This window comes from Cotesia glomerata, linkage group LG1, assembly GCF_020080835.1.
Source record: "Cotesia glomerata isolate CgM1 linkage group LG1, MPM_Cglom_v2.3, whole genome shotgun sequence".
NCBI classification, from domain to species: Eukaryota; Metazoa; Arthropoda; class Insecta; order Hymenoptera; family Braconidae; genus Cotesia; species Cotesia glomerata.
Window position 1 is genome coordinate 37,136,496 of NC_058158.1, and position 22,460 is coordinate 37,158,955.

General features: G+C 33.1%; 1 protein-coding gene across 1 annotated transcript in view; it reads left to right on the plus strand.

Annotated features, from left to right (window-relative positions):
* The window catches only part of LOC123261850 (POU domain, class 2, transcription factor 1-like), a 75,950-nt gene that overhangs the window by 34,153 nt on the left and 19,337 nt on the right, over positions 1-22,460 (plus strand). The window contains exon 3 of the mRNA XM_044723710.1: positions 11,225-11,452. Coding sequence (XP_044579645.1) covers positions 11,225-11,452 — 228 coding nt within the window. The remainder of the gene's footprint in view (positions 1-11,224; positions 11,453-22,460) is intronic.

Sequence of the window (22,460 nt, forward strand, 5' to 3'; positions counted from 1 at the left end):
CCGATAAAAAATTAAAGAATAATAAAATTTTTTTTAGCCGAAAAAACGACGCGTTACTTTAAATAATGTGCAATCAAACTGATACGGAGATAGTTTTAATGGTCAACTTGGGATGTCCCATGGTGTATGTCGGGTTTAAATTTTTTATACGTTTTTTCAATACTGTAACGTGTAACTGCAAGAGTTAGGAGTTTCGAGTTGAGAGTAACGATAATGACTTAGCAGCTGCGCACATTTAGCCCCGCTCGTGAATCATTTTTTAACTCACCCCAAATCAGTGTTTAAAAATACAAAAAGTTTTACGTGGATCTTTTTATTAAAATAAAATATAAAAAATTCAATGTCCTTGTGTTAAATATCTCTGCGAATGATTGATGAATCTAATTGAACGTTTATTGTAATTTTCCAACGACACTACTTACGTTACATTCCACATTATTTGTCCGCGAGAATTCCTGTTTATTAATTGTCTGGAAAGAAAAAAAAATTATTTTAAAAACAATTAAAATTCAGTGATTCATATTAACAATGTTGTGTTATTTCAATACTTTCTTGATTATTGCATTAATGGGAATCTTTATGTCAGAGTAATAAAAGCAAACAATCTTTTAACGAGAAATCCTTGGTATAATTTATGCGAGAAAAAAATTAGTCTCATTATTTCATATTACTCTTCATAATAATTTCATAAAAAAAATCATTTCAATTATTAATTAATTTTCTTAAAAAAATATAAAATTTTTCTTCCAAAGTTTAAAATCAAACTCTCAAACTTCGATCGCTGGCGCCATCACTCTCCTTTTCCTGAACTAAAAACCACCCAAAGGAAAGGTCACGATAAACTTATCTAAATTGAACCTCCTTATACTTTTTGCCTCAGGAGTCTTTATTGAATTTTTTGTGGTGTATTTTCAGGCGACATTACTCGTACTTGCTCAGCTCAAGAAAGGCATCTTTCCGTACGAAGAAATTCGAGCCAGTTTTGATGCATTGAAAGTGCAACCAAGCGGTGGCCTGATATATTGAATCGTCATAAAGCACTCGCGTGCATCAGAGCAGGTTCATTGTCCTGTCATTCACTCATCATCCCCCGCCTAACATACGTATGATTCTTCTTACATACTCTTACACACACCCACACACCTATAAATCCATATTATAATCTACAAGAATGGATAGAATGAAAAAAATATAAAATAAACCACCCCTAATTCTCTTTCGGCGCCTTCCGTGTCTTCATACTTCCCCCGGCTCCCCTTGATATACTGAGACCGAGGATTTGTTGTATATTTATTCGAGATATTTTTATAGAGTACATACATAGATGTTGCGTCTTAAAATGCCTGTGGATTAACGCATACATATGTACATACATCTTCCGTACAAGGCCGGTTTCTTCAAATGGTAAGATCACTAAAGACTTCATAGAAACTTCTTTTTTTTTTTTTTTTTTAATTTCATCCGTATAAATTTCTCGGTATCTGATAATAAATAATCCGCTACTTTAATTAATTATGTCATTAAATAATTAATTATAAAATAAAAAAATCTACTGCAGATATTTATCAATTCATCGAAACGAATAAAATTTTTTTTGTTTTTTATTTTTATTTTTAAAATTTTATAAACAAGTATTTGGATGGACAGAATAAAAAATGAAATAAAGGAAATCAGTTTCCAAGATCGAGGTAAAGTACATAGAGTGGTTCATAGACAAACCTTCCCATGACCTAGAAATTTAAAATTTGTAAAGAATCGCGGTGGATTTGCCTTGAAAAACAGACGCTTACCCCTTGTCGAGACCCTTCTTCACGTTTTTTATTAAACTACTTTATTGAATAGACGTTTTTTTTCCATTTTTTTCAGCGTTTTATATTTTTTTGATAGGGCCCCGATCCGTCCCCCTGCGGACGATTTACAAAATTTAGTGAATATGCAGGATGCATCATCCTCTCTTCTCCCTACGGTATGTTTTTTATCCAGATTTTTCTAGTAGCTTATAATGTATACGGTGATCTTCCAAAATCATGAAAAAATTTACCTGCTTCTGTATTTTTTTTGACGGGATTGCGTCTACTCTACTGCGACAGCTACCCCATGTCCTCGATTACCTTGTCGACATTTTGGGGTCGAATGAACTCGTTTATAAAAAAATTCTCAGCGTCAGATTTCACCCTAAAATAACGCTTTTTCACACAGTTTTTATCCAGCTACGCTACGAATTAACAAAAAGAAGGGAGTCTTTTGCAATTTTCGATTGATTTTTACAATATTATAGTAGTTTTCAAATTTATGCTTTTCTTGATCAAAAAATACCTTTGTAAATAATTTCCATTTTTTATCGCATCTAAAATCATAAAATAATACGAAAAAATCACAGGTAATTGAAATTAATAAATGACAAATTAAACAATCATGTTATTGTTATTATTGCGAAGTTTCTATAACGTCGCAATAATAATAATAATAGATAGATAGATAGATAGATAAATAAGTTTTATTTGATCTTGGAGTCAAGACTCCCTCAAGACCATCAATTTTACATAATTTTAACATTTAGTGTACATTAAATACAGTGCATAAAGTGGGGAAAAATATAATAGCAAACATATTATATATTTTTCAGACAATAGTTAATAGTTAATAGCCAATGATAGATAACTAATTAAATTCAGAGCTAATTATGTATAGAGCTAAATGCTGCAATAATCAATACAATATTATCAGTTTTATTATTTTGTTAATTTCTAATCTCAGTATAGTAATTAAAGCACGCATTGCGAAATTCTTCAAAATTGGTTATCGTAGTAATATTTGCTGGCAAAGAATTCCAGACACGTATGCCATGAATAAGAAATGAACGCTCATACATACAACAATTTGATCTAGGTAATCTAAGAATATCATTTCTTACATCTCCTCTCCGCAATGCAACTGGCAAAAACTCTAGTTTATACCTAAATAATTGCTGATAATTTAGCACAATTTCTTTATAAAAAAGACAAGCTATAAAATAATCTCTCCTGATATCAAGTTTTAACCACCCTAATCTTGCATAATATGGCGTGACATGCTCCAGCCTAGATACTTTAAAAATATATCTAACACAAGAGTTCATTTTACGCTGCATTTTGATTACGCTGCATAATAATAATACGATTGTTTAATTTGTCATTTATTAATTCCAATTACCTGTGATTTTTTCCTATTATTTGTAAATAATTTTTTCCATTAAAATTTGAATTAATATTCTTTGTGATAAAAAAATTAATTCAAAGCTAAAGTAAAATAAAATTGACTCTTACTTTAGTTGAAGAATTTTTGCTGTTGAATAAATTAAATTTTTTCATCAGTAACTGCATTTGCCATCTCCGAGAATTAAAATAACATTGTTTTCGAAATTAACCTGGAATACGATTATAAATAAATATTATTCATGTATGAAATTTGACAGTCCGATTAATGGATATCCTTTTATATATTAGAAGATCCCCAGAGAGTGAAGTATCGTGCAATATAAAAAGTACGACGTCGATATCCATCAGAAATACAGTTCCAATAGAATATCCAACGACAAAGGGAAAAACTCAAGCTTTGTATTTTGTATAAGCGAGCGGGTAACCACTTTTGGGGATTGATTGATATCTCGCGATACGACTCGGGTTTGCTTTAACTCCACTCGCCAAATTAGCAATTCGATTGAAATTAAAATTAATATTATTTTAGCCAACCAGATAGCTACATCTCATTTATTCAAAGCTAAAAAATTAAATAATATTACATTATACAGTAGATATTATATTACCAAGAATTCCTTTAAATCATATATTCTTATATATTCTACATGTAACGTCTTACATCGAGGTTATCAATACTAAAAGTTTACCTGTTGCACTGTTTGATTTGTTCGATATTACTCAGCGATAATACTATTTACTCTCGGGCATGTAAAATCAAGGCGTGCTCTCGTTATCAAACCTGTCACTTTGGCCCCAATATAATATAATATAATTACAGTTTATTTGATGAACAATTATGGTTGAATAAAAAATATTAACAAGCGAAAAAAATAAGGGCGATAAATAAAATTATTTTTATATTGTTAATTACCGGGATTTGATGGAAGCTATCCGTGTTATCATGAAAAAAAAAAGAACAATGACGCCAAGCGAGCATCAGATGCTTAACTCGAGCTCTAATTATAATTACGAATATGCAGAAACACAACACGATGGTTGCGTGTCCGGGAAATCTCAGATATTAATTATGTATATCTTACATTACATTATATTATAGAATATAACATTATAGAATCATATCATTTTTCGTCTTTTTCCTTTTTCCTGACATAACAAAACGTCACGGTAATTAATTTTACGTCGCATGAGACACGACGTGAGCTGGGCTATATACAGCGACAACGATCGTTTCCGCATCTGCACGGAAATCTCGTTAAATGATTGCTGATAATAAAAAAATATATTTTGTAACATTAATTGTTATGTTTTGCTAATTTAACAGACTTTATTTCCGATAGATCTTATTCCCGGAATTATTTATTATTTCATTCTTATTAGTTTTATCTAGTCGCTAGTCATCGCTTATACGTCAGCCAACAGGTTAGAGCGAGTCCTTTTTATTATGTGTATATTCTAATACTGATAAAAAATTATGCGGGAAATATATCGAGAATCAAGTCGACAGTTATTCTAAGAATCGACTTCCAGCTTGAGATATGCGTTGTAAATTCAAGCAAATTTATTGCTCTACAAGTGACTAAAAAATTAACTTGATTCGAGAAAAAAAATTTGGAGCATATTTTTAAGAATTTCATCATTTATTTTTGAATTAAAAATTTTTTCAAGTTAATTTCTTTATCAGTATAATAATTTTTTTTTTTAAAAAGGTATGTAGCATTTATTCAGAAATTTAAAGCAACGTTTTTTCTGTTTTATAATATAATTTAACAGAATGAATTCTTATTGCAAAACAGAAAATTTAAATACCGGGAAGGATAAAAAAATTGGCGAGGTATTTTTAGGAGAATAATCTTGGAGATTCTTATGAGGCAATAATTCTTCTAAGCCAATTGATGGCTGTTGGATTATATTCCTTAGAATCAGAAGATGCCAATGACACGAGTGACGTGTGACGAGGTCGAGTGTATTCGAAAACGAAAGACCACAAACTGAGCAAAATAAATAAGAATGAAGAAGGAAAGAGTATGGGAATGGAAGCAGTTTTAAAATATAAGAGAGAAAGATGATGACTGGACTGGACTGGTCGCGTCCTCGGGTCTACCAGTTTTTCTCGCGATGTCCCCGGGGGCCGGGTTGGCGCAGTCCGACTCGCCTGATGCCGATAATGCATTACGCATGCACGCCGGGGAATCGGAATATGCGTTCTGTTCGCCCGCGCGTCCCGAGACGTCCGAGCGGAGCATCATCATCGCGTCCCTCGTATTTCCAGGCTCGGGCTCGCATCCGGGACGATCGACGATCATTGCATTGTATATATCTGGATTTTATTTTATTTATTGATCATCATCTCATTTCATCTCATCTCACAAGTACGCACTTAAAAGTTGGTTGTATTGCACGTTGCACGCATCCATACACTCGACGGATGGCTCTCTGTGCTCTGTGCATGAGCTATCGCGAATAGCATTGGCGGGCGCATCCGCCAATCGGGTTATCGGGCGACACGAATCCACCCCTCCCAAACCTCCACACCAGCAACCTAGCGGCAAACTTGTACTCACTCAACAAACAACAGTACTCTCTTTAACCGCTAAACATTTTTTCCAATGTATCTTTCATCCATTGCAATCCGTCTCGACAATGTGTGCTGTACGTCCAGTATTGCTACACCCCGCGTAATACCAGCGCGAAGATCACTCCGTCGAGAAAGAAGACCAGCAGTAGCCAAGAGGGGACTCAATACTCAATAAGACTCAAGGTGGAATCAAAGGGTGCCGAGTTTATTTCAAACTTGCTTCATTGCTTCATGTTTCATGTACCTACTACACTGTTGTTTCACTTTTCGCATCGCAAAATGGCCGGTTTGCTTTTTATTACCTGACATTTTTTATTTCGTTTGTTTATTTTTCACTAATAGAATTTCATCCTTGATATCATCATAAAACTCAAGACCTACACATGTATCGGGCGAGGGGTTTTGTCTTATTTTATATTTATGTCACTAAATTTATTATGTGCAAAAATTGTTGATAAAAATAATAAAATTTTTCCTTTACTCGAAATAAAATAATAAGATTTTCTAATATGTGAATGAGTTTTCAGTATGAATAATTTTATCTACAATCGGATTGTATAAAAGATTAATTTAAGATAAAACTACGTGTGGAGAAAAGAGGAAAGGCAAAAAAATGAGACGGAAGTTTTAAATATTAATGAATATAAATTATAATAAGTAAGGAAATGAAAATCTCCGTGAGAATATAAGGGAACATCTTTGAGGAGTTATAATAATAATAAATATATATGAATGTATATCATATAAAGCAAGACAATATCTAAAGAGCGCAAATTAATTAGTCAAAGCTAGCTTTACTACTCAACGTTATATTATTTATTATTCTGAGACTGGTTTGTAAGTGATTACCCGATTGTGATTACGAATGAATAGACAGAAACGCGGTTAAATAAATATTTTTTTTCTTTGCGTGATGAGTCTCACGTTAATCTAAACTGTGAATTATTATTTCTATTTCTAACATACAATGTAGAAGGTGGATTTGTATTTAGGTTTCATCGTGGATGCATAATTTCCAGCATATGTACAAATCATGTTGATACCAAGAAATACAACATAAATTATTTAAATTTGTAATTCTATGGTCGAATCAAGTAGTAGCCCTTGAAAAGTTTATTAAAAAAGAAAAAATTACAATTTTTTTCTGTATAGCTTTATTATGTTTCGCCAATTTTATTATATTGCACGTAAAAGTTGTTAGGGACAAAAAAACCGTGATAGCTTCTCTTGAGATCATCAACTGCAACCATGAATTAATATCATCGTAAAATAATCACCATAACTGATTGCTCGTTAAGAAAAGTGTATACTTATACCATTTATTACTTTTTATTTTTCTAGCTACAGTTTAAAAAATATTTTTAATTTTTTAGTAAGTATTTTTTGTAACTTTTTGGATAAATTTAAAATTTGAAATAAATTTTAAACAAGTTTAAAATTAAAAAAAAATTTTCCAACTCTTTGAAAGAATATTCGTGATACCAAAATGGTTGGAGGATTTTCGAGTGCTGGTACCGCTCAAAAGCATAATCCAAGAGCAAATATAAGTATAAGTTACCCATAACCTTTTTTAGTCCTGTATGATTGTTATTAATACATATTTTCTCTGGTTCTCTTGTTCGTAATATCGTAAGTGCGCGTCAACAAAGGGTGAGACGTTGGCTCTTCGTCAGATATATATAGTGTGTGTGTGTGTGTAAAGCTTCTGTCACTACACGGAAACGAAAAAAATTGCGTAACGGTAAAGGCAAACTACGGCTTTTGTCATACAGTCGCGTATAATATAAAATGTACTCGGAGAAAAGTTTAAAATGTTTAAGGAAGGGTGTGGTCCCCGCAGTTTCAGGGACTGGGGAGAGTTCAGCTCGCTATACTATACACACACACATGTATTGTGGGGGTTGTGTATAAGAGGGTGTCCCAACTAAGGATTTGTAGTGGTAGCGTGTGCGCGGCACGAACCCCGCACGCACTACATTCTCTTGTCTTCCATTTAAGCTTGTATTGTGTCCATGTAGGCAGGCACATATATACAGATGAGACAAACGCAGATGCTCGTTCGGAAGCAAGCAAATGGATGGGTAAATGCCGATGACGTGTGTCCTGCTATTGTGATTTTTAAATTTTGAAACCCAAGCTTACTTCCCCGTTGCCCCTTTTTCCTTTTTTACCCCTTTTCCAACTGCTCGATCGATCCTTAATTTTATAGGGATTAATACTCCACATCCGCTTGTGGTTCGTGAATTTTCATACATCCATACTCACCAATAAATTAAAAAAAAAAAATATGTTAATCGCGAGTAGGGATGAAAGGGTTTTAAAACCTCCCCTCGCATTTTAAAGCCTTCAAAATGGAGTCGAGTCACATGCAGATTGGTTAGGTCATTTGAAAGACGGTGTTAAACGCGAGGGATGAAGAGTTAGTACTGAAAAGGGCGTTTCGCGCAGGCGCTTATTTTTTACTCCTTCATCCCCTGTGCATTTGAATTTATTTTAATATTCACATTTCATTGGCGCTGAAGAATTCTACAATGGAGCTGGACTTTATTCCTTTTGAAGTATTTTTTAAGTTAATGAAACAATAAATTAGTTATTCATGATTATCAACAATAAAGCTATCTGATTAAATTTATCTGATTTATTTAAATCCAATCAGATTAAATTTCATTTACCTCGATGAAAAATTTATTAATTAAATTTAACAATGATTAAAGAAATATCATTTTACATATTTAATTTCTGAGCTTATCATAATCGAGTATTAAGATTTCAAACTGAACCGACATCCGGTCTTCTTTCTTCAATAATCTTCTAGCCCTTGGTAAATAACTTGGAAATTCTAAATAGCTATCAATCAAACGGTAGTACGGTTCATTGTCATAAATTAATAGCGGCGAGATTCAAATGAAATATTTAACAACAAAAGTCCGGAAGTAATTATTAAAAATTGATAAAATAATAATAATAATTTATGAATTGAATAATGTAAAGTTAGATAAAAAACATAAGGTGTTGCAATCTAGCGATAAAAAGGGCTTGTATGGGATCTACTCGACTTCTCCTGTGTCCTAAACACGATTCAATTTAGCCACTACCCTTGGGTCCACCTTCAAAGAAGAATCACCATCGACAAGCACCCTCATCTTTAGACCAAAGTCCAGGCCTTCTACTATTAATCTTATATCGAACGTTTTATCCCAATCCCGCTTGCTTTCTCCTTCCACTTCGTTTTTTTTTTTTTTTTCCTTTCACCGACTTGAGAGCTCTGAGGAAAAGGAATTTTCAATTTTCTATCATACACTTTATACTCTTTAAAATTGAAATCATCAAACAACAATGGAAATATAAATTTATTTTTTTATTATAATTTTCTTTGATTTAAATTGAACCACAAAATAAATAATTAAACAAATTAATTTAATCATTAAAATTATATTTTTGGTTAAAGAATTTTTCTAGAGTCAAATTTATTTTTTTATCAATGCAAGGAAGCATTAAACAGGATGAATAGCGAGTTTTTATTTAAAAGTAGTTGGGAATTATCACAAAGACTATCTATTGGTGCAAATAAGTAATGTAAAAGTCCATTATAGGTTGAACTGGTGAAGGGTCTCCGTGAGCTGGGTCAGCCAATTCCCCAGGGGGTCGTTAAAGTGAAATACTCGTGAATGCAAGGTGGCTATCGTCGCCGAGTTTAACTTGTACGTTGTACCAGCTAGCCAACCAACCAACCAACCAACCAACCAACAGACCCGATCTTCATCAACCCCTCATCTCGAGACTACCCTATGGCTTTCTCTCTAGGTAAATCGTTGTTATCTGGACAGTGTGATAAACCCGTGAATGGAGTTACGCGAACTGAGGACGAATGGACCTCGAGAATGCAAAAACCCCAGTAGGCTCTATCACTATATACCCAATCCCATTTAGGTCTTACATTACAGGGGTGTTAAGCAACACAGTCTCGCCCAAAATAAATAGCCGGATTTTTCTTCGTCTCTTTAAAATATTGCCCTGCTTTATTTATTTATTTACGCTCTTATTCTTCTCTTATCCTTATTCTTATCGTTGGAAAATTTAATTGGTTCAAATCAAAAAAATAAATTAATGCAATGATTTTTATCGCTTGGGACACAAAAGAGGTCTGAATTATTCACCGAGGGTGGAAGTGAGGCTTGCAAACATCACGAGATTAAAGGAACCATTCAGTCGTTTCTGTAAATATAAATACACATACGTATGTTACGTACAGGGACCAAAAAAGCGGAGATCTCGATTCACATTTAGCCTGAGGCATTTTTGGTCCACCCCACTTGCGGAAGAAAATTAAGACGATATTTCCAATAAAAGTGATGACCGTCCAATCAAAAGAATTTTATAAAAACTCTTGATTTGTTCTTGAAAAAATTAACATTATAGTTTGGTCAATGGAAGATATTGATTAGCCGCACCCTTAGTTAGCGGCATCGCCACTTTTTCTCCTCAGTCTTATCTTCTCCTTTTATTACACCCCTCCCCGTAATTTCGTCCTCTCCTGTTTCTCATTTCTCGCTTTTTCAGTTAAACTACTCACTCCCTCTCACTTGTTCTTCATCTAATTCTTATTTTCCCACATAGCCAGTACAGCAACCCTCGGAAAAACGAGCATTAGCATCATGGGGGCTGATGATAAAAATAATAAAGAAGTAAAAATAAAAATAATACTCAATACCTTGAACCGAATCATTAATCAAATTATTTTCATTGAATTAAATAAATTGTAACAAAAATATAATCAAGCGATCTTTGTTTCTTTGAATAATGAGCCAATTAATCATTTATTCCGTGAGTTATTAATCAATACAATATAAATTTACCGAGTTGGTTTTGGTATATTAGTCATTGCACGGAGAAAGAGAGCCAATGGAAGTTTCCGTAGTAATTAGACACTAGCTTGAAACAACATATCCAAAGGAGGGTCAATGTTCCCCGAAATTAAGGGAAATGAGAGAAAAGATGCTAGGGAAATTGACAATGGTGCCCAGAAAAAGATGAAAAAGACAGAGGAGAAAAAGAAGAAAAATCTATACGAGGGGAATGCTGGTTGCTAATTACAAATCGTGGGCTGTGTGCATGTAGGGGAGAAAAACCATTTTTGCCAGAGTCTACAAGCAACATTATATATGTATTCACATACATATTCACAGCATAAGGTTCACAATATATAAAAGCGTGCGTGTTATTACATTAAGCTTCTAGCGTTTGATATAACTCATCTAGACATCCACCACTTTTCTCATTTACTTCATCTGTCAATATTATATTCCAAGGCCGAAACTAATTCCATGCCCCACCGTAAATGTGAATTTTCCCTTTACTTATTATTACTATTATTATTATTTGACAGCCTCTTCTGCATTAATTGTCGATATTTTTGTAACTAATGATTTGTCATTAATTAATTTTTCAGGAAAAGTGTGGAGGGGTGATGCCGAGAGCACGTGGAGAAGTGAACAGCAGAATTTCAAGAGAACATCACCTTTAAATATTTGTGCAATAACAACTGCAGCAGCAATGACCACCACCGCGAGCAGTGTCACGTCTCAACCTCACCTGTCACCTTCAATCGCAGCTCCTGTCACCACTCCTGATCACAGGACTGCCATTTCATTACAAGCTAAACAGGGTATTTCTCCAGGTAAATATTTAATGCTAAATCATAAATTTAAATGACCTTTTAGAGAGTTGAAATAAAATAAATAGCATGTATAAAGATAGAGCAGCTTTTCCATCAAGGATAATATTCCTTTGGCCTTATACGAATACATGAATGAATGTCCGGAGTGAGTTTATAGCGTTCAACGGGTTTCCACTGGTTTTAAATTCCACGAGTCAAAGCGATGTTTGACATGGAAATGCTGAACGATGCATTAAACATGCCGCGAAGTAATCTTTTGCTCTCTTTCTACAGTACATAGTATACAATATAAGTAGCTCCTTCTTTATCAGCATAACATCCAATAAACATGTATTTATATCTATTTATATACTGGGGTTCATCTTCTCTCGAAAAATAAGTTAAGAAAGCAGTATCCGCGGCACTCGTCTGATATTCACCGGGCCATTGTCCAACCAATGTTTATTTAAGCAAATGAATCGAGCCGTTCGTCTTCCATCCGCCAATATTACACACACTCTCGCTCTCTATCTGCCCTTCCGCCTTTTTTGGATTCTTCAGTGCTTCCGGCGCGGATCGATACCTTTCCCATATCCCCAGTGTCCAAGAGTACACTACTGTCACTGAATAAATACCACCGCTGCTAGCTACTACATACCACATATGTATATTATATACATACTACTTTCTTTTACTTTATTGTCAAACATACATATGTATTGACGACTCTTAATACACTCAAATTTTATATTGAATCTTTTGTGCACTTAAAAATCAATATTATTTAATATTAATTTATATTTGGGCTTATAACAGCTATCAGGATTAGATAGGAAAATAGAAAATGTGTTTAAAGGATCATAGACATAACTATTATTATACGATATGGGCGAGCGATACACATGTGTGTTTCTCATTTACACGCTGGACAGAAGACGAACGATTTTGGAAGCATGCTGTGAGAGAGGGTCACTTGAAATATGAACACGCGAAGGACGTTCCTGTGGGGCCGCGCGTGCCACGTGTTGTATAAGATTGCCACTCTGTTTAAGGCCACGCATGGTCACTTCGTTGAATCCTTTATATCCTTTCGCTCCCTTTCACCCGAGTCCTGCACCAAATAATAAAGGTTCATCAAAAATGTTTAGTAAAAACCACCAAATCGTTTAGTGCATTGTTCTGCATGATTCGCTACAAAAACAAATTTTTTTCAGCGGAAAAAAATCACCGATAAATCTCCGCAAGGTTTGGTTGTAAAAAAAATCTTGCAAGGACAATATAGACACATGTCGAAAGTTTATATTATGTTTTTTCCTGTGATTTCATAAACTCAGTGTCCGAATCGACAGACGAAGGGTGAACGCGGATTCTGGAATGAAGGGGTCATTTGAAATATTGGGTACATACATTTCAACTATTATTGCCGAGTGTAAAACACGGTGACATTTGGCGCTAAATCGATCAGGGAGTACTTTATGTTTTAACACCAGTTGGACATCAGAAAAATAACTTTTTAAATATTTCAGATACATATATTTTTTTTTATAACCCGTGAAAAAATATTCTGATATAAAAATTCGCTACATTTTAAGCTTTTAAAAATAAGGAAAAAAAAAAAATTATTTATATTTTAAAACTTAACTTTTCTATAACGAGAAGATTAAGCTATCATGCGCCATCTACCGGAAGTTTTTAACACTAATGGCTATCAAAAAAAAAATTTTAAGAGTTTATTATTAAGACAGTACTAAATTAATTAGAAGCATAAAAGTCATATGAGGATATACAGAAAATTATATATGGACACAATAAATCATATTAAAATATTTTTTCATGAGATATAGATTGAGTATTGATTTTTAACGAGAATATAAAACGCTCTGGAAAATGAAATATTGAATAGAAGAAAGTCTTTGTTGAATAATCTCAAGTCCCGATCTGATGATCCAAATTGAATTCTGATTTACATCGTATACTTGTAACAATGCCAAGGTTTCATCCAAGTTGAAAATAATTCAAACATCCTCTTATCTAATTCACAACAGAACTGGCACAAAATATTAATAATTTTTTAATTTTATTTTTGTTTTATAAATAAATTAACAATAAATAAATCATGTAAAAAGATTTAATCGATTACCCGTACGTTGAAAATACACGGTTATTCTTCTCGCAATAAGTTATTTTTAAAGATCATAATTTTAGATAGCCTGATCTTTAGACTTTGGACGTTGGGAATGCTGGCGTGTAGGCAAATTGAGGTGAGATTGGAGGTCAGGATTCTGCCAACCGTTGAAGCATCCTCTGCTCAGCTTCACCAATTTATCGGGTGGCATAAAAGTATTTAATCTATCTAATTTCCATCTTCATTATAATTATTTACTCAAAATTAATCCTTTGAAATATTTTAGTGCTTAAACTATTAATCATCAAACAAAGTAGCATTTAAAGTAAGAGATATAAAATTTATAAATAAAATAAGGTCTTAGGTACTTCTAAATCTAATAAATAAAATAACACGTCAGATATAAATTCACCCGGTAGATAAATTTGTACTCACGCGTAATACCATGGATATCTCAGTGTACCAGCTAACGTGATTATTATAAAGTCAATACGTTGCTAACTCATCAGCCGACTCCGCCCTCTAACAGCCCGGTAATATGTACTGGCCAAGGAGTCTGTTACGCTTTGCTGTACACTCTACTATCGGTACTTGCTTTAAACTTATTTAAGCTCATATCTGCTATCTCCTTCCTCCCTCTTTCCTCCTCCCAACCAGCTACATACTCTATCCAGTTAATAGTTATCTTCTACTTTACGTTCCCTCTAATGTCCATACACTCTTAAATCTTACAATTCAGACTCAAACGATATTTCAACAGCAAAAACCCCGACAGTGTGATAACTCAATCGTAAATAACATTTTCATCATTTAGACCCCAAGAAATATTTAAATAAATTATTGGAGTGTCTTTAGCAGTTAGTTGCCGATTTATCCGGCAGATGAAGACGTTCAGGTTGAGGTTATCCTTAACTTAAGCTGAGGAACCAGTTAAGTTTGGTAATTGAGAAAGGAAGAAGGAGCTTCTTCATCTTCATCTTTATCCTTGTCTTTTTCATTTAGGTTCTCCGTCTCTGTACACAACAAGTATCCGGTGCTTGGTATGTATGGTGAAAAGAGTAAAGTTGGATGCGCGTGGTTTTAAGGGTCAGAGGTTAAACGGCGTGATTGAGTCTTGGTTACAAGGAGCCGCCCTACGCTGCTTCTTTCAGGGCTCTACCATCTACCACTTTTCTCGTCCTCTATCTTTCGCAGTCTCTCTTGCTTTCTCTCGACTGGTTCGCCCGGTATCGAAGTCAAGGGAGAAGAAAAGCATAATGCAATTTAAACTATAATACTTGACTTTAAATTTAAAAGATTGCCTGGGGGATGCGAGGGAGGCTGGAATGTCAAGAGGGCCAACTAAGGGAGTTGTTTTTTCTCCCGAGGGCTTAGTACTAGCTTTACTGGTTGACATTCTTTTAAATCGAGACTATGTGTGTTTTTTTGGTGATTTTTATTGAGATGACAAACTAAAGTCAATTAATTTTTGTCAATTCTTGTAAAAAAGGTATATAATTTTTATCTAAATTTATAAAATTAAATTCTATATTCATTTAAAAAATTATTTTTAATTCAACTTCTCATCTAATCTAGTTATCTAGTTAGCGAGAAAATAAATTACAAACCAACATGTCCAAGATTATTATCCGTAGTTTGAAATATGTTTATGGAAATGAAGATTATATTTTTTGCCAAGAGCTTGTCAGGCGTATACTTTATTACAAACTGTAATTAATGTTTAGCGATTCGTTTATGGTGCAATAAACATGATCGTATGCATCAATTAATGTACTTGACATACAACTACTCACTACTCATGTTAGTAGCTGCTATTCTACTACGATAAAAGTCGCTATCTATTTAAATACCTATCAATAACAAACGCCGACACATTTCATCGTAAAATATAATCAATATTAAATAATGCATAAAATTTTTTCAAACGCTGAATATTTTAATGAACACAAATATAATTTATCGATTCAAAATTTTCTTCTCCATAATTAATTTTTTTTTTTTTTTTTTTTTTTTTTTTTTCAAAGGCTAATTCGTTCGCACAGTCGGAAACATTATTAATTATCTTTCCGTGTTAGACGAGTTTAGAGAAACGCCGGCCGTACATTTGAAGTGTGGGTGGAGAAAAAAAATAAAGAGAATACTCGAAATGAGTTAGAGAGTATAGACGGGATGATAAATCAGATAGTGAGCGGCAGCTGGTTCACTAAAATTGCTCTCTATTGTTCATCTAACGCTCGTTCATGTTTTTGGAAAATCATCGGGTCTTAGTTTGTTCACTGCTAATTTAAATGGTGACTCATTAATATATGTAAAACATTTCTTGGAAGATATTTGAATTTAAAATTTGCCAAATAATTTTGGGCGTAATGTTTAACCATAAATTCAAATTTTTGAAAATTAGTTTTTGTAATTTTTTAAAATAAAATACCAATGTGTTTAAGCACGCATCGAAAACGTGGGTTAGAGTGTAATGAGAGTCTTAAATAGATTTTATTGTCACTCACACTTACGAAGTAACTGTGTGCGGTCGAATAATACAATGCAGCCCGAGAACCCGAAATTAGCATGTCACTCAACAACTACTTTTGTACTTTTGGGCTGACTTGTGTGGATGAACGTCCCTCTGTTTAACGCTTCATTGCCCAGTAAACCGATTGTACTTTACTTTGCATACACTGTATATTCAGCCAAGACCTCGAGGAATTAGAAATATCTTAAGTTGTTAGATTCAGGTAAGGGATTGTCGGGGATTTTAAAAAGGCTCAACCTTTCATACCAACTCATTACACTACTCTTTTGTTAATATATATTCAAAGCGGGCTGTTTTGCTTAATATTTATTATAATACACCGTTGTTGTGCCCTCAGTTGTAAGATATTAACATTGCAAAGCCTTAGATTTTTATATTGCTCGAGCAAAATAAAAACCCCTAAAATATCAAACACCGGATTGTTGAATTTGTGGAAAGGAATGCTTTTGATTTAAATACGTGAGTAATGTTTTGGTGGACAAAAAAGAATGAAAAATATAATATAAATATACAAGGTAATGTCAAGTACCGAATGATGAAGCTCATACAGTGCCCTCTGTCATCATCAAGAGCGACCTTTGACCTACGACTCGACCTCTGTAGTCATGGCACACGACTTATAAAAGCAATATCATCACACACATTGAACTATATAGTTATGAAAGCGGACAATAACATGCAGTCCAGTGCACCCCTTACAAATATTTCTTGACCCCTGGTCCTCGTTTTTCCTATTTTTGTTCCGAACAATCTCTTCTCGCCCTACATTTAATATTTCATCTATTCTACCTGAAAATTCACTTATAATCAATTTTAAGTTGTTTGGGTACTTTTGTATAACCGTTCAAATTTTTATTTCATTCGATTATTCTTTTAAATTTGATAAAAAATTTAAAAAAAAAATAAATTTTTTGGCTCAGTTCTAATATTTTACGGTGTTTCAATTTATTCCAGGCTTTTAAAAAATTGTTGTCTCATTTTGAGTCGGGTTTTTCTATTCAAAATTTTTTTGTAATACTGTGAAAATTCTGAATAGAGTAAAAAGAATTTTTGACCCTTTATAACTGTGTAACTAATTTGATAATAGATCTTTTGATTAATTACAAAAGTTATTGCAAAATTGAAAACTTGGTTAAAAAAAATAATTATAGAAAATAATGAAAAATTTAAGCTTGAATAATTATTTAAATTTGATTTGTAACCTAACTCGAACACAACAATAAAAATCGAAGAAATAAAATTGAAATGAATGATTTATTTTATAATAGTCGCGTGGCGAAGCATTGTAAAAGAGGAAGCATAGTAAGTAAGCTTTTCCCGTCCGGAAATTTGTAGCCATCGCCATTAAAGAGAGTACACAATTAAGCCAATAATTCACATAACCGAGAAATAGGAAGTTGGCCAGCGGCATGTGCATAACAGTTGTACTGAAAAACTATATTTATATTTATAAAATCTCTTCTCAAGTGTTATACATATATGTGTGTGTATGTATATCAGGATTTACAATTTATAAATAAAAGTTGAGCCAATACAGAGTTTGGAAGGTAACAATGACGACCACTGACCATCGGGCATCTGAATATATTTTCACCCCACGCCGATGATTCAATTTTACAATGGAGAATTCGCTGGACAATGCTCCGGTCAAATGCAGTGAGCTCGAGGATAATAGTTGGAAGAACCAACAGTAGAAAATGAACAAGGGGGATTGCCGGCTGACCCCTAAGCGTGGGTGTATGGCCCTAAATTCACCATTCATTATTATTATTCATTTATTTGAATCCTGGATGGATTTACATTTGTAATATTCGGGCTACATTTTGAATTTCGAATTTGGTCGAACGCGTGCAAGTTAAATAACTGTTTCGCGGATGATTAGACACCAAAAATCGATATATACATGATTTGAGGATTTACTTCGGACCAAAGACTCGAAATTTGACTATTGAGATTTGAGGAACACGCGAATATACTTACTGCAAAGCTATAATGTATATAACAGACTGTGTCGAATGAAGATTGCCGGGTGCAGTGTGCCAGTTTCCCTGTTTTAACAGAATTCACCCTCTCTTTTGATCGAACCCTCGATTCTTCACCCTCTTTATTGGTCCACTAAGGGTCCGTGAGGCTTGACATCAGCATTAAAACTGTAACATTCAAAGAATTCCTTTTTTTTTTCTATAAATTTTTACTCCGATGTATTAAATGGTAAATTGTGTTATTGGATAATTAGGTGACGAGTTGGATCAAGCTACATGAAACAGTAGTACATAATAAATTAAATAATCCTGAGAATAAAAATGGGTTTTTGTTTAATGTTGAAAGTTAATTAATAGCTATGAGGGCAGTTGTGTAATTAAGGCAATTGATTAATTAACTGAATTAGATAATTTATAGATTAACATTATAGGGTAAAAAAATAATTGACCACGATGTGATGTTAATAGTAAATATATTGTCTGGATAAATTAATTTTTTTTTATTATTATTTGCTAGAGATGAAATTTATGACAGAGTTAAAATTCTTTTGTTAATCTTATACAGGAAAATTAATGCAAAGTTGTATCCGTTGAAAAAAAGGCTTAAGAAAATTTTAAGTACTTTGAATAAAAGGTTACTATCTTATCTTAAATTTTCTATTTCTATTCCTTCTACTTGGACCTTGACAAACAACAAAAAAATATTTAAATGAATTTTTTCCTCGATAATAAAAACTCGGTTTTAGTTTGAGGTTCTTAAACCTCTCCTTTACGACTTAACAGTTCGTAGTTATATTGCGGGCCAAAAATATACGTTTTAGTAAATATAAATGTAAAGGTTTTACTTATTTGTAAATTCTATTCTCGGGATAATTTAAACCAATACTTTTCTCGTTGATCCTTGTCTAGGTCTACCTAATTTTTTTTTTTTTTTTTTTTTTTTTTTAGAATATCGGCAACCCTGGCATAAAAGTAAGGTTAGAGAAACAAAGTAGTAGCAAAAGTACCGAATAAAAGAGTGGAGATTTCTAGTTTTGTAGAATAGAGAGTGGGTAAAGTTTCACAACAAAACAGTTTGAGTAAAATTAAAAGCTCACTTAAGTTAGCAGTAGGTAGCAGATAAAATAAGAGCGAAGAGATGAGAATGATAATAAAAAGAGCAGGAATAACGTTTCTATAATTCAGAAGTAGATAGAACTTATACTTACATTTATACCTATACCGAAATGTGGGTGAGGATCAGAGTGAGGGGCGGATAATGTATGTACCCTTATAGCGTGAAGGGGGGTGCCGGGGTGGCAAGCGGGGGTGCAGAGAGAAGAGAGACCCTTGGCCAGCTGAGAAGAGGGGCTATGCTGACCATCGCGAACGGACAAGCTCTTGGCTCACCAGTAGACAAGTTGCCCCCGTCTGGCGAACTTGGACATTCTTTTGTATTTTCCTTTTTTCCAAACTAAATAATATCTAGCTCTCTGGACTGTGTGTATTTTTCAACTTCCCAAAATGATTGATAATTAATTAATTAATTACCCATTTGTGTTTTTTATTTTTTTATTTTTTGTCTCAATTTTATATGTTATGTAAACAATGGAATTCACGTGTGTTTTTTTTTCAATCAATGTTATGACACTTGTGTAATTAACAGTTTTGTAAATACGTTCAAATGGTGGTCGGAATTTGTCACTTTCGTGTAAAAAAAAAAATGCATGCGGATGCCAAAATAAAGTTCCGTATACGTAAGTGTTTTTTATTTAAAAATTTATTAATTTTAAATTAATTATTCTCTGTGATTTTAATAATACCCGTATTATAAAATTTTATAATATTTACGTGATAAGATGTGTGACATCTGACAATTGCTACTGACATGTCCACATTTTTATGACCCTCATCTCTCAAAAAGGCAGTTGATATTTTTTTTCACAGAATTTATGTGTAGTGTAATAAATATTCAAAGAATTATATTAAGTATAACATCAATAGAATATTTATAATTATTCCTAGGAGAATTAAAATGGTGGTTTAAAATGTAAAACCCACCCACTTATTTTGATTAGACGAACGTTTCAAATGGATTAGGGTTACTTAGGAGCAAAGGGGAGTAGTACAATCGCCATTTTTTACTCTCTTTTTTATTTGTATTATATATACATACGATACATTTAGAGTCCAGAGTCTATAGCTTGGGTACTTAGCGACCCTATGTACACGAGACAAAAATATCTCCAGCATTATTGTTCCTGTTCATCCTCTTACTTTTGATTAGATCAAGTGCCGCTTTTTATTCGATAACTCTTCTTATATAAATTCACGCGTTTTATTTTTTTTTATCACCCAAAATTTATCATTCAAGATAAGAATAGACCCTCTTAATTTCAGCAATCAATTAATCAATAAAAAATTTATATTTAATATAATCGATTTTATAAAAACATTTGTTCCTTTTTTCGCACTTGGAGTGTTTCGGAGTAAGCTGATAAATAATAGTTTAAGCGGATTATTAAAATGGCTCAAGTGTCAGCTTTACACAATGTAATCGACTATTTTATCAACTAAATTAAAATTAGCTATCGATTTATCGAGTTAAAATTTATATATAAAAAATGTAAGTGATAATGAGCGAGTATCATCCCTTGTAAAAATGTTTGAGCAGAATATAATAGTTATAATGTAATGTAATGTAGCGGGGGCCGGATAATATAGCAGAGGTTTGATCTTGACTGTATCATATATCACGGTCGTATGTGAACGCGTTTTAGCATGATACTCGTGGCGATCGTTGGGAGGGCGGCTTATCAGATCGTTATCGAGAGATCTGCCCGCGTTCCTGGACCCAGTCCGGTCACGATCAGGCCCCAAGACTAACCGTCTGTCCAGTGTATATATTCTCCTCAGTATTCCGCGACCCCGCATGTCTCCCAGCCGCGCCTTAATTAAGCGTTATGAGTTGGGGCCCTCGTTAACCGGATACCTTATTTCCTCCTGACGCGGGTCCACTACATACATACATACAATATATACATATATATATATATATATATATATATATATATATATATATATATATATATATATATATATAAAGAGGTAATCGTGAAAATTTGCGATCTCTATTACGCTGGGAAAATTATATACGATGCAATCGGTCTTTTTTTAACAATTTATTTTTACTGTATAAAATATTTTTATTGTTGTTACGTCAGAGGCAGGCCTGCAGATAATTAATCGAATTTCAATTGTATACTTTTTCAATTAGAGTTTAATTAATTTGATACTATTGAGTTATTGAGCGGTCGAATGCAATCCAATATATTTTATTGTGGTTGTTATTCTTTATAAGAAGAAAAAAGAAAACAATTAAAATTGTTTGTACATATATTTAACCCTCGAGTGCAGGGTGTATAGTTTGTTAAAAGGCATTTGCGACACTAACCAACGAAGCAAGCCCTCACCTTCTGCCAAAACCACTCACGATGGATATAATATATCGTACGAATTAGTACAACCCTTATTGTTTTCCACTTCTCGCAACCCCCGCTGGCACTTTTTTTTCATCCTTTTATTTTTCTTTTACCGAGATGCTCACAAACATACACATACATGCACACACTCGCTTGTACTCTCTACTCATTTATTTCCGTTTCTCGCAATTCTTTTATAACTTAATTACAAGAAAGCCAGCATAAGAGTAAGCAACAAGAGCTTTCAGATATATAATAAATTTTCCATCAATGGCAAGTTATTTTTTGCTTCAAGAATTATCTGCTTCTAAATATAATTTCCTTTATTATTACTTCAAACAGTTTCCTCCTACGACAAAAACAAATTAATTATTTTTCTGGAAAGACAAATAATTCCGTAACTTAATAATCTTTATCGTATTTCACGGGTTTGTTATTAAATAATAAATAGAGATAGAACGATGTGACAAGAGGCGATGATATTCACAAAGTTAATTGCCGACAAACTTCTTTAATTAACGCGTAATTATAACCAACCAGAAAGAGGCTACTTATACGTATGTATGTATGTATGTATGTATAACAGCAGCATCAGGATCTATATTATATCTCTTATATCAAGTTTAATTGTCAGGACTTGGTAAACTTCTCTTAAAAGTTTAATATAACATATAATGGTTGCATTTACTGTAAATAAAATAAATAAAACAAGCAATATACTCATCGAGTGTATCCGTCTATTGTGCCAATTAACGCGAATTTCAGTTATTATTTTTTAATGGCACACACGCCCTCCATTTGCATTTAATGCATATTTCATAAGCTTCATTCACTTGCTGCGCTTGCACACGTGGATAATATAATAATAATATCAAACATTATTTAATAATAAAACTATGAATGTTCACATGACTTAAACATATATTTTCAT